Source organism: Pleurodeles waltl, chromosome 1_1 (genome assembly GCF_031143425.1).
Source record: "Pleurodeles waltl isolate 20211129_DDA chromosome 1_1, aPleWal1.hap1.20221129, whole genome shotgun sequence".
Classification (NCBI taxonomy): Eukaryota; Metazoa; Chordata; class Amphibia; order Caudata; family Salamandridae; genus Pleurodeles; species Pleurodeles waltl.
Window position 1 is genome coordinate 22,098,445 of NC_090436.1, and position 17,147 is coordinate 22,115,591.

Sequence of the window (17,147 nt, forward strand, 5' to 3'; positions counted from 1 at the left end):
TACAACAGAAGTTGATTTTGACTTCATTCTAAGCAAATGGATGACATATGAGTTCTCTTCCAAAAGGTTCCTATGGGGCCTGATTGCGTTGGGATTCAGGTCATAAATGGGAGTAAAACATGTTCCCCCACTATGGGGGGTAACTGGCTACTATTATAAACGGTTTTGTGTATTAGAAGACTATTTTTGGAGTCAACGGTGGCGTGCGCTGATCACCCTTCTATTAGGAAAACCACTCTTGCAGATTCTGCATTTCTATTCTGGGTCTGACCAATTTCCATTGATCCCATAAAGGTCAAAGTAAGCAAGAAACATGTTGACTATTTTCCTTTGATCTCTGGAGACATTACATTCTGAGGTCTCTTCATTGGTTTTAATCTTAACACCGGGCTTTTAAATATAAAGAGACTTTGGGGTCCTTTCGTTTTAGTAATTTTAACACTTTTAATCTTCTTTACTCTTTATGGCCAATTTACCTCTCACATACTATTTTCCCCACAATAATTCTGAGGGTTTGACGCTGGCAATCCAGACTCCCAGACAAAGAGATCAATCTCCAGCAAAGAGACCCCTCACGGGGGGCACCGAGCATTGCAACAGCAGCCCAACGAGGAGCACGTTCCAGTGATGAAGCATGCCACCTCTTAGTGCTCGAGGGCTTGTGCTTCCTATAAAGGACGCCTTTGATGACCACAGCTGGTCCAGTAACCAAAAATTTACATATCAGACCCTCACTACAGAACTGCATGCCTATCTATGGCAAGTTCTTCCACTATACCCCATGATATCTGGTGGTGATCCATCCTCCTTCCCATACTTGGGGGAGAGTAAATCTCCAGTCATTTCCACGCTGGGAACAGATCTAATTGGAGGTTAGGGAATGCCCAAAAATATTCATATTTGTTGTGTTCCAAAACTTCCAAGGGAAACTACACCTTCAAATATTTCCCATCCTTTCAGTGCTATTTACTACTGCAGATCTTTCAGTAATGGTGTCAGAGAAATACACCTTAGTAAAGCCACTTACACCTTCCTAAGTGAATTCTGGGCAGGCGTATTCGCCTGTAAATGTAAGATTACGGTCAAAAATACCTGAGTGGATGGATTCCATCGTGTTCAATGTGCTTCAATCACATCAGTCATTGATGCATTTCCTCAAACCATTCCTCCATTGCTCCCAAATTCATCCTTTAAGGGTCTTTGCTCTCAAAAGCCCAAAGTCTTCATTTTTTCACTCTTGTTACCTACATTCCCTGATTTCCCCTCTCAACCTCTGCCCCATGTTCTCCAAAAATGTGTATTTGTAATGCACAAATTCACCTTGAGAGCCACCTTGTTGCTGACTAGCAGATGTTTGTTCTTACCCAACTCAGTGGTACTCATTTTATTAACCTTGGAAAGATAAAAGGCTGAGTGAATCAGTAATAAAGTCAAACACAGATTTCTGCAGTAACTGCATTAGTTTGCTGAACCATCAGCAAAACGCACCTTTAGCAAAACAACTGGCTCATGTTTTGGAAAGAAAAAAAAAGTGAACTTCTGCCCCTAGTGAAGAAAAAAGGGTACAACTCTGGTGCCGAAATATAAATCATGATAATATCAGGCCATTATTCACGTCAAGCATCCCTTCTTCCTCATGCACCCTCTAAAACCTTATTTTTTGGGACAGCAGGACTGTCAGTACATCTTGTAGTCACAAGATTTTGCTGTTTCACTACCTGGTCAGCAGCAAAAAAGGAGGCTGTTCCAGGATCAAGGGTGGAACAAAAGATCAACCCTGTGATGTCATCAGGGGAAGGAAAGAGCTTCTGTGATCATTTCTGCTTTTCCTGGCATTTTGGTGAACCGATGTCCATGCATGGAAGGAATTTAGGATTGCATAGCCACTCATTCACTAACCCTTCAGCAAAACATAGGTCAAATTTAGTAGATGGAGATCAAGGATGGCTTCGTTGCCCGTGTGTGAAACTGCTGCAGGGTAACATGTTTATCTTCATGTGTAGACTGGCGTGCACCCTAAATAGCGAACCCACACTATCGATGGGCCAGAACTTTCAAGACAAAAAGAAAAAATACAAAGTAAACTGTGAAGTCTCTAGATTTTGTGTATCTAACTACACATGTATGTAGCTACATAGTACATATATCCTCAAGGTACGTAGATGTGGAGTTAAGAATAGTAAACCTATACTTCCCTACAAGCACCTACCGCTCGATATTTTCTCCCTCGATATTCTTGTACCGCAATAGAGTCGGTGTCGATATTCAGTAGCACAACCGCATGGACTCAACGAGTATAAGACCAGCAGTGAGTCAAAGGGTTCATTCTGGTTCTTAGGCAAGCGCTGACTTAAAAGCACAAACAATATATTCGCTTTCATATAATTAAAGGTTGAATTTCTGTTTCTTATTTATGTATCATTTTTTGGATCTATTTTAAACCACTTTTTCTATAAATTGGAAACATAGAGAGGGAACCTAACAAATAATAGGGCAAAGATTACTGAAACTTTCAGGGATTTCTAATAAAAAAAACTCTACTCAAGTCGAGACTGATGATTATTTGGGGAGGCCCCGATTGACAACTGTATCTGATGTGTCCGGAAAAACCCTACAGGCCTCTGGAATGGCAAAGATGGTTACCATAGCCTTGAAATCATGCCAAGCTGGAAGACCTGGGGTGATGGCTAGACAGTATGTTATTCCATAATTATAGGAACCTCGAAGCTTCCTAATTGTCCCTTTTATGCAACAGGATCCACAAGGGACTCTTTGTTCCTACTAGGATGGAAGGCATTATTTCAGTTTTCCCAAAGGCGAAGACTCAGGGGTCTCTGTTCCATGTTTATGAACAGTATGAAAGTGGTAAAATACTCTGGGACATGCTGGACACATTTCATTGTTGCTCATCAGACATTCATGGAGATCAATGTACGCTTTAATAGAAGTTCAACTTTTATTTACAAATAATCATCCAAATCATGTGCTTGTCAGAACATCAATGTTTTTCTATGCATTGCCATCAGTATCTGAAGCAAAATAATCAATTGCTTGATAAATTGATTTGACACTCAGCTTTTACATATATAGCAAGTAAAATATTGAGACTGGTTCAAGACATTCACACCTGATTGCCATTTCTAAATGAGTCATTGTTTCAAATATTTCATATACCCAAGTTGAACTACAGTACATTTGGTAGCCCTGTTTTCTCCTGGTTTAACAAAGTTTCCAGAATACTGACAATGTTAGTTAAGGTATTAGTCATGTCTACCTGGCCCATACAAGAAGCAAGCATGTGATTCCCTCTTCTATTGACATAGAAAAGGCATTCAACCAGGTCATATGGTCCCTTTTCTTTACAATGCTCAGAAAGTACCCATAAGGTAGCAATTAGCAAATAGCATCTGAAAGTAGTCAGAGGTCAGCAGAATTTTCGCAGGATTGAGAAGCAGAGGGGATGGAGGACAGTGGGCTACCTTTTTTAGTGCAAACAGAGACCTTTTGCGAGGGAGTTACTGAAAGAGTGATAATGTAATTTTAGAAATGGGGTCTCTAGTTGCCAGAGGTATGCGCCCTGTCCAAGTAGGGATCATAATCCTAGTCAGGGCAAGTCAGTTACACTCCCTAAATTAACCTGCGCTCACCCTCTGGTAGCTTGGCCAGAGCAGTCAGGTTTAACTTAAGGGGCAATGTGGAAACTATTTGTGCAACACTTAATTACGGTGACACATGGAAAACACCAGGCTAGACTGTTCAGGGCCTACTGTACAGTAAGGTCCTGAACAGCCAAAAGGGCAGGGTGCAGTGTATGTTAAAACGTGGACATGTACTATTAAGTTCTACATGTTCTGGTGAGTGAAAAACTCATAAATTCGTTTTTTACACTACAAGGCCTACCTCTTCCATAGGATAGCATTGGGTTACCATATTACATTTAATAACTGACAACTTTCAATTTGGAGCAGGTGCACAGTTTGGTTTGTACTTAAAAGCTCTCTTCAATGGTAAAGTGGTATTCTAAGTCACAATTCTGAAAATGACACTTAAGAAACTTTCCATTTTCTTGTCCTAAACATTTGGGGGTACATTTACAAATGGCTCGTTCCGTGCATCGGTGGTGCAGATTGCAGGCCCACATCAGAGGCCACGCAAAGCAGCTTTGCCTGGCTTTGCCTGGCTTTTGTCTGGCTGTAGATATGGAGCATGGCAATGCAGCACAAGTCACTGTGTTGCCTTACTCTGCGTCAAAGATGCGTTCCATGGGCATTGCTGTGGGTGTTCAAACACAATAACAAAGGATTTTGATGCATTCCCAGATTTACAAGGATTTGTAAACCTGGGAATGGCTCTAAAGCCTACGCCTCCCCAGGGGAGGAGCAATGAGGCGAAACAAGTATTTCTTCTAGTTTTTTCCTCATTCTAAACTAGTAAATAAGCCCCTTGATGCCTGAAGCCTGTTCCTGGGTCATATGACTAGGTGTAGTTGGCAGCTGGTCTTTGTGTCGTACTACAAGACAGTCAGAGAAAGAGAAGCTAGGTGTTGGCAGTTTCGGTCACTCTAAGTTAACGATGGAAAGGAGCTGTCACCTATCACACTTGACTATCACAAGGTGCCTGCCTGAGCACTCTCACAAAGGGGTTTGCCACTAATCTATTGTAATCACAAGCAATCAGGGGCCAGGGTAGGGAGGCAGGAAATTCCAAGAACTTCTAGTAGGTGGAATCCTCTTCAACCTTCTCCTACCTCAAAGTGGGCACCAAGAATGAATATTGAATCTGATACTGTGCTGCCATGATTCCTGAGTGAAGAGCTAGACCTGCTTCTTGAGCGCAGAATCCCCAGAGTGGCTCCTAGGGCCAGTTGGCTGGCCTCCTGATCAGAAGTTCAGGGACAAGGACTCTACCATCTGTGAGCCCTGCCCTCTAAAGTGAAGGCACCCCAGTTTTGGACTTTTGGAAGTGGGCCTGAAGGGTGCTTCACCAGCCCAACTGCGGTACCAGCTGAACCAATGCATCAGAGCCACAGAGTGATGCACTACCTCACCAGAACACTGCATCGGACACGCTGCTCAACGCATCACCTCTCCAGACTCTGCATTGGGACTGTTGTGTGGCCCATCCCCAGACTTCAGATTGCAACCCGCAGTCCTCCAGGAACCATCGCGGTGCGGCATAGCCTTGAGGCAAGTCTTCACTTCAGAAGTCCCTCACCTACGCCATCTTTCAGCTTCTTCGGAACCGCCCTGTGCACGACTCATCTCGACACAGGATTCCACATCGCAAGCCCCGTTTCAACAATAGTGCAAATTTCAGAGTCAGAGAATTAGATTCTTTTGCATTTTCATAAATGGTGAATGTTTTTAAAGTGGTTATATATAAGTGAAGACGAGAGCACTGGAAGAATAATATTTGAATTGCGAGGGGCGAAAGATGGACAGTATCTAGCTGGCAATGTATACATTTTGTGTGTTAAGATCTATGAAAATACAGATGTTGCTTGCCTTGATGCTACATTACACAATTGTGCACATATATAGATGCTTTTAAATAAATTACAATAACATTGAAAAATAATTGAATTGATTTGAATACAGGGGTAAGCCACACCTAAGTTAGAGCACAATCTTTGTGATCTGGGTTCAGTGAGAGCAATTAGAATTATTTTAGCCACTGGTCTAACAAACATAAATATCACTTTCCACCCCAGTAGTTTCCACAGATTAAAGCTGTTCTTCCCACAAAAAACTGAAAATATTTCCACACCTTTTGTCATAGTTTTCTATTGATTTATCTTCTAAAGAGGTGAAGGTGTTCCTTTTATCCTGTGGCAATCCTTTCAGTGAGATTGTCTAATGACATGGCGAACAGGAGTTTCTCTGACCCCCCCAGTTCCATACATCCCTCTGAAGGAGCGCCCCACCCTACTCCTCCTCGGAGAGACTGCTTGCTGCCTCAAACTTTGTCCTCTCTTGTCACTGTCCCCGTTTCTTACTGATAAAGTAAATACATTTAATACAATTTACTGTAATTCTTTACAGGCTCATGTGTTACCTGAGGAAAAGCAACTTGGGGGTTCCAACTGGAAGTCCATTTTTGGCAAATGTCCTCTCAGGTTTCACAAAGAAATCGTCAAAGTTCCAGAAAAGTGAGTTTTGATCAATGTGTTGGCCTCAGATGGTGGAGGAGTCATAAATACTGCAAAAAGTTAATTTGTAATCTTTGTCACCTTAATTAGCTCTTTCATTGTGTTTGAACTTTCCTGGAATTTTTTTCCTGCAAAATTAATTATGTTAAATTGGGGGGAGGTGGGGGTTGCATCCATATACACTATGACATGATGCCCAAAATGTTGCATGTTTCAAGGTATTTTTTGGTTGCAATTTAAAGGCCAGAGTTTTTCAAAATTAGATGAACGAAAAGCCAAGGGTACAAAGACCGGTGTTTATTTACAAGGCCCATGGTGCAGGGCGGCACACTTGGGCCCATATTTATACTTTTTTAGCGCCGCATTTGCGCCGCTTTTTGACGCAAAAACGGTGCAAACTTGGAAAATACAATTGGAATTTGCAAGTTTGCGCCGTTTTTGCGTCAAAAAGCAGCGCAAATGCGGCACTAAAAAAGTATAAATATGGGCCTTGCTGTGCTGCCCTGCACCACCAGGAAAGGGCAGACATGTACCGTATCTACATACATTGCATTTTTTTACACCCCCACCCCTGTGCTGGCACACAAATGGCTGCCATGCGCCAATCAGGCACCCTTGCACCATGATGAAAGGGTGCCTGCATTGTGGGGATGATTGTTTGTGTGCAGGAAGGGACACTTTCATGCACAAAAACAATCATGGGAGGCATTTTCCTTCGGCTGTGTTGTGCTGCAGAATGCAGCACACATAGAAAGGGGAAAAAACTGGGAGAAATAATGTTATGTCTCCCCGTTGCGCCTCCTTCATGCCACCCCTGGGAGGCGTAGGCTTATGACGCATTCCCAGGTTTACAATTTATCATAAACTTGTGAATGTGTCAAATACCATGGGTGTTAGGTGGAAACACCCGTTGTAGAGACCATGGCACGCCTTAATGCATTGCTTCAGACCATATCTACAAGGCAATGAAAAGCCACGCAGGGACACTTTATGTGACCTTGTAGATGTGGGCCTGCGCCACAGGAGCGCCACAGAGCGTCACACACTCTGGTGGCGCAGTGGGCCTTGTAAAAATGGCCCACAGTGTTTTAAAGTGTTAATACAAATATTGTTAAATAAAATGGATTGAGTTTGTGAAATGATTTGCTAGCCGGAATAGATTTTATCTGACTCAGGTTCTCAGCAGACATAGACTCCCAGAACAGCAGGTGCACCAAGCTTAGATTCAGCAATGATGTTGGCAGAGCTTTCAACCCTAGAAGAGAATTCCAAGTAACATTGGCCGCCATTTTGTTACTCAAATCACAGCTCATGAGTCACGAGGCCGTAAATCCAAAATCTGGACGGTTGCACACAATTAACCAACGTGAGCCTTTCTCAACTCGTTTAAATTACAGACCAAAATCTACACACAAATACGTGAAAAAGAACATTAATCATAACATCCTGTACCTTTACCACTTTCCTGACAAGAACATCTCCTAAGAGCTGTGTGAAAACTCCCGGGAAATAAACTGCTGCCGAAAGAGTCAATCAAAAATATTTGTATGCTGCAAAATCGCAGATCTGCTGTAGCACGGAGAATTGAGAGAGACAGGTGTACTCCTAGAAGAGGAGTGATTATTCCTTAACAAAATGCAGGTAACGTCCACTCCCAACTCATGATTCACCCCATACTTCTGCAAGAATACTCAATCCTAGGTAGGGCTAGTGGCATAACAAACGCCCCCGCAGCCCCCGCGGTGCGACAGTGCCCAGAACTACGGGGCTCCCCTCAGCACAGCGCCCGGCCTGAGTGAGCCCGGAGGGGGTCCTGGTAGAGAGTGAATAGCTGCCAAGGTTTCAGATTGCTATGTGTGACATTGTGATAATTTTAGTGTAATTATGAGTACAATTCAACAACTATGAGTGACACTTTCTTGCAAGCAAAATCCAGCGATGAAGACGAGGAGAACCATAGAACCATAAAAATATCGTAATATATCGAGAATCATATAGCTCCCGTTGTACACCAGCGCCACCTTGTGGCCTTTGTAAACACTACTCGGAGCTTACTTAGCAAAGTGAGAAACTGGAACAAGGTTTTACTGCACTTCAGGACTTGCGTGACCATCAGGCATTGCGGTAATGCGGGAAAATGACCGGATATGCGTTATGCTAACGCAAGATGCGTGACACTTGGCGGTGTTGAAGGCAGAGAACAGAAGAAGGCGTAGCACTAATGCGCCAAAACATCTTACATGCATGGATGTCATTAGGGGGTCACAGCTGCGGCTCCTGGCTTGCCCCTAGCGCCCCCTGGCATTGTCTCTGCGAACCCTGGGCTCGGGCCAGGTTGGCCACGGTTTGCATTCAGCAGCCTCCAGGGCGCTTCTTAAAAGTGAACAGAAAAGCAACGCCTGCGCTTGAAGGGGTTCATTCATTTCAGAATGTTTGTGAAGTCATTCTGTGGAAGAGGAAGGAAGCAAAGAACAGAGGTCGTGGAGGGTTCATTCACCTTAGTAAAGAATCACTCAAGTCAATGAGGTAGGTTCTTATACTGCAGGACGCCTGGATGTGCGTGGCCTAAAAAGTATCTAGGTAAAGCATTATTTGTTATAAATATATATTTATCTTATTGACAAGGGGTGCTCAAATGACCCTGGCAGACCTGAATGCAAGGACAGCTCAGGTAAAGAGGGGTACAGGGTTCTGGGTGACCTTAGCTGGCAGGAAAAGAAAGGGGTCATTATATTTGGTCCGGGTATCACAGTGGCAATGGATGGAAAACATGGAAGATGGTTCCTCTTTCTGTTGATACAGAATGTTGGCAAGTATGCCCCCTGGTGATGGGCTCCACACGTGACGTTGGCATGTTGTCGGCTGTGCAACGTGTGTGCTGCCTAAAACCCATGCTTACAGGTGTACTTCATAACCTACTATAGGACACGACTGATATCAAGGCACTGCTGACGATGCACACATTAGTCAATTACAATTCTACCAGCTCTGTTTAGGAGCTCATACACTTTGCATCAGTAATAGAGCACAAAAGTGAAGCCACAGTCCCACTGTAATGTAGCACAATTACTAACAAGTGTAGACCCTGTTCCGCTGAATACACTGCTGACAGGTAATCTTGATGCCCATTGAAATGATAACAACTTGAATATTAGGAACAACGACAGCTGTAGATTGTGAATAATTAAAGTTGCAGGACCATTGTATGACGAGTCTGAGGTATGTCTGTAGAAACTGTAGCATCACTGCAGGCAAATGGAACTACTGCCCCATTAGGTATCAGCATCCTGGACAGGTGCACGCAAAGCCATTCCTGAGAAGCTCGGAGGCCACCTGTGTATTGAAAGCCCAGGCTCTAGGAAGCCCACACAACTGGAAGCCCTCAAAGAAGTAAAGCTCACAGACACATGGTGTCTGCTAAATCTATATAAACAGCAGTTGCTGCAGTCTACTTTTATATTCCTTGTCTCTGCGTGTTATGCATTTTAACCCACACACAGTGCTTAATTTGTGCTTGTTGTTTCCGGTGCTGAGCACAGGCACTTATTTTTGAGGGCCGGGGCTTATTCTTCATCCTCAAGCATTTACTGCGAGCAAAAGACACATATGGGGAAGACGGACGAAGAGAAAAATAAAAAAACGTCACAAAGGGAGAAAGCAAAAAGCTGCAAGAGTGAGCTGAAGGGACAGGGAGTGGCTGTAAATGGATTGAAGAGGCCCGAGATGGTTTCAGGGTAAAACTGCCTCGGTATTCCATGTCCGCACTTTTAATTGCAGCAGCCGCGGGTTTAAGAGGAGGGCTTTGGGCACTGGCACATTTTTATTTACAAATTAAGCACTGCTCACACATGATGCCTGCTAGCATTTATTGGTTCAAGTTGCTGTTTTCATTTGGGAAGCAGAACTGGTTCTATATTTTCCTCCTTGCCATTAAACATTTGCAACAGGTATTAAGGCTCACCTCTCTATGCATTGCCATTATTTACTCACCAATGTCATTTTGTCTCCAGATTTACCTCTGCATTTTCCCATTACATTTCTCCCATTCGAACTATGGCCATCCAGTGTCCATCCTGTTCATGTTGTCAACCTCTAAATGGTCATCATATCCCCCTTTCTTGCTGGAGCACAGGCCTGAGGAGCACTTCCTCTGCTGCTAAGTGCTTGTGCTTTTAAAGCTTAGAAAGGAGAACCAAGCAATGGAGGCAGGAACAGAGATCAAAGGCAAAGAGGAGGAAAGACGAGAGAGAGAGCTGAGGAGGGAGGAAGAGAGGTGGGGGAAGGTATCCAGAGAAAGAAGGAGAAAGGGTGGGGGAAGAGCCGCTGTGTGCAAGACAGAGACTGAATAATGTTGCAACAATAAATCATATGGAAAGAGGACAGAAAGAGAAGGAAGAAGCTGGAGGTAAAAACAAGAGCGTGATGGTAAGAAGGAAAGAGAAGATGAAAGAAAGGCTGAGAGAAGACCCAAAGAGCTGTTGTGGTTTGGTAAGGAGGCGAGGAGTCAGAGAATGGATGTGAGAGCAAAAGAGGAAAGATTGGAAGGGAGATGGGTATGATAGTATATGAACTAGCAGCTGTGGAATAATGCACCATTTTTCAATTTCCTTTCACTAGCTTCTTTGGTGAGAACTCTCCCTAAGCTCTCCTTGTTTTTGGGGTAGCTCAGTGTGCTCACTCAGGGCACTATGGGGGCTGGTGTCACATCTCTTGCCAGAGCTACTTTTGGTTCCCAGTCCAGCCTTGACTTGGCCTCAGACGTGGAACATTCAGTGCCAAGAACACAGGTGGGGCACCATAGTGCTACACTCCATGTTTGTGTGTTTTTTATTAAATAAAATTAGACCTTCACTCGCAGCAGAGGTAAGAAAATGCTTTAAAATATAAGTTGTGCATGTGCTTGTGGGTAAGAGTTTGACTGTGAGAGTGAAAGCTTGTGTAGGTGTGAGAATTTGTGTCTGTGTCACATGTGTGTGTGTGTGAGTGAGACTCACTGACAGATAGTGAGTGACCATGACTGAGACTGACTGTTAGTAGAAGTATGAGTGACTCCAGGTGAGTGAGAGTGGGTGAGTTAGAATGAATTAGCAAGAATACATGTGAGGGAGTGTTAGAGATTGTGAGTAAGCATTAGTGAGTGCCAGGGAGTGAGTAGAACCACAAGTGCGAATGAGTGAATCGGTGAGAAAGAATATGTGAGAGTGAGTTAGAATGAGGGATCAAGAGTAAAAAAGAGTGTTTGAGTATGAAGAAATCAGAGTAAGATTAGGACAGTGAGTGCAAATGAATAAAAAGAAGTGCAAGAAAGTTAGAATGAATGATTTCAAATGAGAGAGAGCAAATGTCAATGAGTGAGAATGTGAGATAGTGAATGTAAATGAGAGATACTGGAAATGTAGTGTTATTCTTGTAAGTCTTGGATTTGCCCAGACATACTCAACTTGACTTAGAGAGGCACCCATGGCAAAATACTTGTGAGAGAATAGTGAAAGCAATTCTGATCACCACAGACACCTTTGATTAAAAAAAAAACATGTACTGGCAAACTAGTGTTAACTCGTAAAATAATTGGTCTATAGTGAAATACTAGTGCTGGCATACTAGAAGTAATCCTTGACAAACGGGGCACCCATGGAAAGCTTCTGGGGCTGGCATACTTTAGGAAAGTATTGGCAAAAGGGAAAGCCATGGCAAAAAGCAGGCACTAGCACAGTGGAGGTAATACCTGGCATATGGGAGGTGGGCAACCCAGATAAAATGCTGGTCCTGACATGCTAGAGATATTTTTTAACATAGAAGTGCCCTACAGTATTTTGTGAAACAATGGGGTTGATTGGCTTGGCACAACTGATATTTTAGATAATCTGTGTGAAAAATGTGCTTTACAATTCACTATTTGACCCAATATTTAAAAACATTTTCTCAGTTTCTGAACCCCTCTGCATACTCCACAGAGGAGGTCGGGCTCTGAGTATTATTTCCCATCACTTTCGAAGATCATGTCAGCACCTTAATATAGGTGGTATTTAAAACAGACATTGCATAGCATGGGGTTGCCTGCCTGAAGGGAGCTGGCTGCAGGCCCTGCGGCCCACCCCCTGCTGCAAAAAGCCATCGTCCATGTGTGGTGGGAGGTTGGCTTTGTGTATGGTAATAAAATAGTTTACCTAGAAATTCACTGAAAAAAACAAAAGTTAAAGTAACATTATAGATAGGTGTGATAAAAAGATCTGTTTTTAGAGTTAGGTATCCCAAAAAAGTGTTCCATCACCAGCAAGATGGAATGATCCAACAATATAGATGGGAACCTGAGGACCCACATTTATGGCAAGCACCTTACTACTTCCAAGAACTCAACCAGGGTATCTAGCATCTGCTGCACCCCAGACACTCCACTTTGAAACTGGAATTGTATCCACGGGACGGCTGCCGCCGGCACACTTAACTCTCCAACTGTTGAAGCTGAGAGTCCACCCTTTTACAGATGACTTTCAACAGTATTTTCAGCTCCATCTTCCTCTACTACGCATTCACATTTTCATGAGATGGGCAGTAAAAATCCTCCTCCTCCTCATGCCTTTGTCTGGCATAACCGTATCTGTGTAAATTCATCGCTGTCAGATTGTGGCTTGGGCCTAAATGTGACCGTTGGGCTGGACCATTCCTTTCAATGATGTTCTTCGCCATTAATCCCAAATGACTCCATGGCATGTCAGATCGCGCTCTATAGTGCACCCTTAGACCTCTCCAAATAATCTAAGGCTCTGCAAGGGAGTTAGGTGCGACTTTGTCTTGCTGATAGTGAACCCCAGTGATGTCAGGAGGTTCACCGTCATCTGGAGTTGGTCTACGACTGACTGTAGCGAGTCCACCTTCATCAGCCGGTCGTGGAGCCAGTGAAAGGCTAGTATTACTGACCTCCGAATGTGGGCTGTGACTATCTGAGGGGTGCTGGGAAGGATGGAAGGGAGCACAACAAACTGGAAATGCTCCTGACCTAACCTAAACCACAGGTAACATATGTAGGGGCTACAGGGCTGGTATATGAAAATAAGCTTCCGGCAGGTCCATGGACACAATTCAGTTGCCAGGGTCCAGGGTAGACAGGATCCGGACCAAGGTGAACATTTTGAAAAGTCCTTCAGGAGGCTGTCATTCAGAGGTCGAATGTCTTCCCTTGGAGAGTAACACTTGCAGCTTTCACAGAAGACCAGTCAGGTGCTCTTATGCGATTCCCTCTGATGTGGGGAAGGGGAGGTTAGGTGGAGCAAAACGAAAAGGTAGGGCATAGTCATGCCGAATAAGTTAATGGACCCATCTGTTCGCTGTGATGGATCGTCACTCTGGTAGAAAGTGCTGTATCCTGCTCGCCTACCGGATGGGTATGCCCCACCAGGGGCAAACTAAAGCTGCTTGATGGTGGTTGCTTGAGGGGGGAGAGAATGGGAAAACTGATGTCCTTGCTGGATTGTGCCTAGCAGACCCACAGTCTCAAAAGAACTGGGGTGACTGCTAAACTGGTTGGGGAGAGTGTCTTTGTCTATACATCAGTCCCGTCTCAACTTTCTGAATTGGTGTGGAAACTGCTTGGCGGGGGTCTATAGACCTAGTGATCGTGCCGCAGCTCTACTTTCTTTAAAGCACTCCAATGCAGGTTCTGCCATTTCGCTGGAAAGGTGTGAACCATCAAAAGACATATACATGAAAGAGGTTTGTGCATTGCTGGAAAAGCCTGCGGAGTCCACCCACTCACTGCGAAGCACGACTCTGGTGCCAACTGACCTCCTCGGGCAACTGGTAGTATTTAGGTCAGTGTGAATAACATATTTGGTCACATTTTGTCCATCATGAATTGCCTGAGCCATCTGTGTCCTTCCTGCACCCCACCCTTGTACTATACCACTAGGTGACAGCTGCAGCCAGCAAAAACAGACTCTGGCCTCTCCGCCTAAGAATAGTGATAGACCTCTTTACAATACATGTATTACTTTGTCTTGAATACCCAGAGTTTTTGGTTTTCTAAGGAAGTTGTGTTTCAGCAGCAGTTTTTTCCTTCAACATATTACTCATGTATACAGCATACTGACCTCCATTTTGTAAGCCTAACTTTTTCTGCACCCTAGTACAGCCCAGTGCTCAAGAGTCTTAGGAGACTGGTGAGACCCCAGACTTTCTGTGTATTCTAGTTGTTTGTTGAAGGGTGTTTTTACGCCTATCCGTGCCTGTTTATATTGGACTCCCTGTGTTTCAACAAACCTGGAGCTTTTGAACTGCTATTTTTCACCTGTGACTCTATGAAGTTACCCTCCCATTTTTTCACATGGACTGCCCGGAGCCCCCCCCACCCCTTTTTTCAAAAGGCTACATACACCTCAGTGGCTAACTAGAGTTTGTTTATGAGACTACTTAATCTGTCTGTGTTTGAAAAGAGTATGCACCACTTGTTTTGCCTAGAAAAAGACATATATTTGAGTGCGCAACAAGACGTATTTCAGTGGTTTCAAATCAATCCCTTACCTGGAGAGTGGACTCTGCTAGCTTGGACGTGTAGATTCTGCCTTTCTGTATCCAAGGAGATCCTGAATAGAGGAGCACCTCCCACCTCCCTTCCACTGGGGCTTGGACTTGGTAATTGGATCGCTAGCTCCCAGGCAACCTGAGCCCTCTTCTCACACCTACACTGGGCCTTTAAGTTTGTGGAGGGAACCCTAGGACAGCCACCTCCATTTTGTAAGCCCAGCTTTTCCTGTGCCCTGATACAGCCCATTGAACAAGAGTCTTAGGAGACTGGTAAGACCCCAGACTTTCTGTGTATTCTAGTTGTTTGTTAGAAAGTGTTTGTCCTATCCCATAAGTGCAAAGAAAGGGGAGGTCACCTACTTAGCTGACCTGGGCAGTTGCAAAAATCCCAAAATAATAATTCATGTCACTGGCCTAAAACTCTGTTATGACAGAGCTGATGTGACCATACTCATGGTTACAGATGAGGGACAGAAGGAAGAGAGTCAGACTCTCCCGGATCTCCTCTCCAGCAGCCCACAAGATGGTTCTGTGGAAGGAGTGGTCTTGTCAGACACCCTCACAGAACAGCAGCAGTCTGATTGCAGGCAAGTCCTCAACCAGTATGCTGAGTTATTCTCACTGACCCCTGGTAGGACTGTTTGGTGTACCCATGATGTGGACACTGTGACAGCTTGCCTGTCAAAAACAAATTTTACAGACAGTCAGACCATGTCAGGTACAGCATCCAGTCAGCAGTCAAGAAAATGTTGGATTTGGGTGTCATTGAACCCTCAGAGAGCCCCTAGCCAGAAAGCCCCTGGGCTAGCCCCGATAGTTTTAATCCCCAAACCTCACTACAAGGGAGAGAAAGAGGAACAAGGTTTTGTGTGGATTATAGGGGCCTCAATACAGTAACCAAGACAGATACATACCCAATTCCAAGAGCCGATGAGCTCATAGATATAGAGAGCCAGCATCCTACACCCGTGCACAATGTGGAGCATGGACAGGTTCGGGCGCAGGACCCTGCCCTGTTGCTGTGACAATAGTTATTTCTGGACAGGCATCCTGGGATCACCATTCCACAGGATAGGTCCAAAACTGTATTGTGTCCAGAATGGCTCCAGGTGTGACGTGAATGCGTTGATAATGAACCTCAGCAAATCCAGGAGGTCTGCCATTGTTTGGAGGGTAGGAGAAGATAGCCAGTCATTGAGGTTGGGGAACAATTAAGCCCCTGACACCCACAGATGTGCAGCTACCACCACCATCACCCTGGTGAACACCTGAGGGTTGCTAGTGAGGCCAAAAGGGAGGACAGTGAACTGAAAGTACTCATGGCCCACCGAGAACCACAGGAAACACCTGTGGGCATGCAGGATGGGTATTTGGAAATAGGCATCCTGCAAGTTCAGCGCTACAATCCAGGGTCCAGGCTAGACAAAACCTGAGCCAACATGAGACTCTTGAATTTCTCCTTCTACAGGAAGAATTTGAACGGTGCAGGCCTAAAATAGGGTGAAGGCCACCGTCCTTTTTGGGTGACAGAAATTAGCAGAAATAGCAACCATGACTTACTTCTGATGCCAGGGCACTTTTGATGGCTCTTTTGGCCAAAAGAGCCTGCACTTCTTGATTGAGTAAGGAAGGTGGTCCTCCCAGTCCTCCCAGTCTATGGAACACTAACAAGAGTAGTGGGGTTTCTAAGTATGGGATGGAGTAACCCCGCTGGACAATTTGGAATGTCCATTTGTCCAATGTTATGGCCTGCCAGTGGGGCAGATAATGTTGGATCCTGCCTCCAGCTGGTTGCCTGTGATGGTAAGAGGGTAAACTAAAGAGGTTTCGAAGATGCAGCTGATGGCATGTTGGTCGATTGCTTAGACCTCAAACGGACTGTGGAGTATGTTGGCTTTGGTGGCTGGCCCATGAAGGATCCTACAGGAGCTACAGAATGCCCTGGAATAATACAGCTGGAGTGGGCTCCAGGGAAAGTTGTAGTCTTGTGATCAGAGTCACTATAGAAGTGGATGCAGAGGGCCCGACTGGTGCCGTGGGAGGATCCACCAGAGGGAATCCAGCGGGAGCACCCGACAAACACATGGGAATCAAAGGCACTCCACAGGGGTCAGCAAACGAAAAGATGAGGTGTATGGCCTCATAAAATTGTCAGGTTCCGGAAAACTCAAAGAGGCACGGAGCAGACCCAGAAGCAGGCTCTGAGTGGAAGCAGGGCCAAAAGTGACGTTGATCCGGCACCTCATCCGATGATTTGGACCAATGCGGCAAAGTCTAGTACTGTTTTGATTTTTTGGACTTATTTGTTTTTGGGTGGAACTTAGCTGATGACTTCCAACATGATGACAAGCACAAGATACGGTGCCGTAAATGAGCCCAGGACTTTCCACACTACCGGCGTCAGGCTACCAAAAGCTTGAGGGATCACCCACTCATGGCTTTGGGGTTCATGGCACGGCAGTCCTCCCAAGCCTTGGAG

The 17,147-nt window shown here is 44.7% G+C and overlaps 1 protein-coding gene across 1 annotated transcript in view; it reads left to right on the top strand.

Annotated features, from left to right (window-relative positions):
* LOC138288344 (coagulation factor XI-like) overlaps window positions 1-17,147 on the top strand; it is a 214,565-nt gene that overhangs the window by 170,038 nt on the left and 27,380 nt on the right. The window contains exon 8 of the mRNA XM_069229921.1: window positions 6,042-6,148. Within this exon, the coding sequence (XP_069086022.1) occupies window positions 6,042-6,148 (107 nt within the window). The remainder of the gene's footprint in view (window positions 1-6,041; window positions 6,149-17,147) is intronic.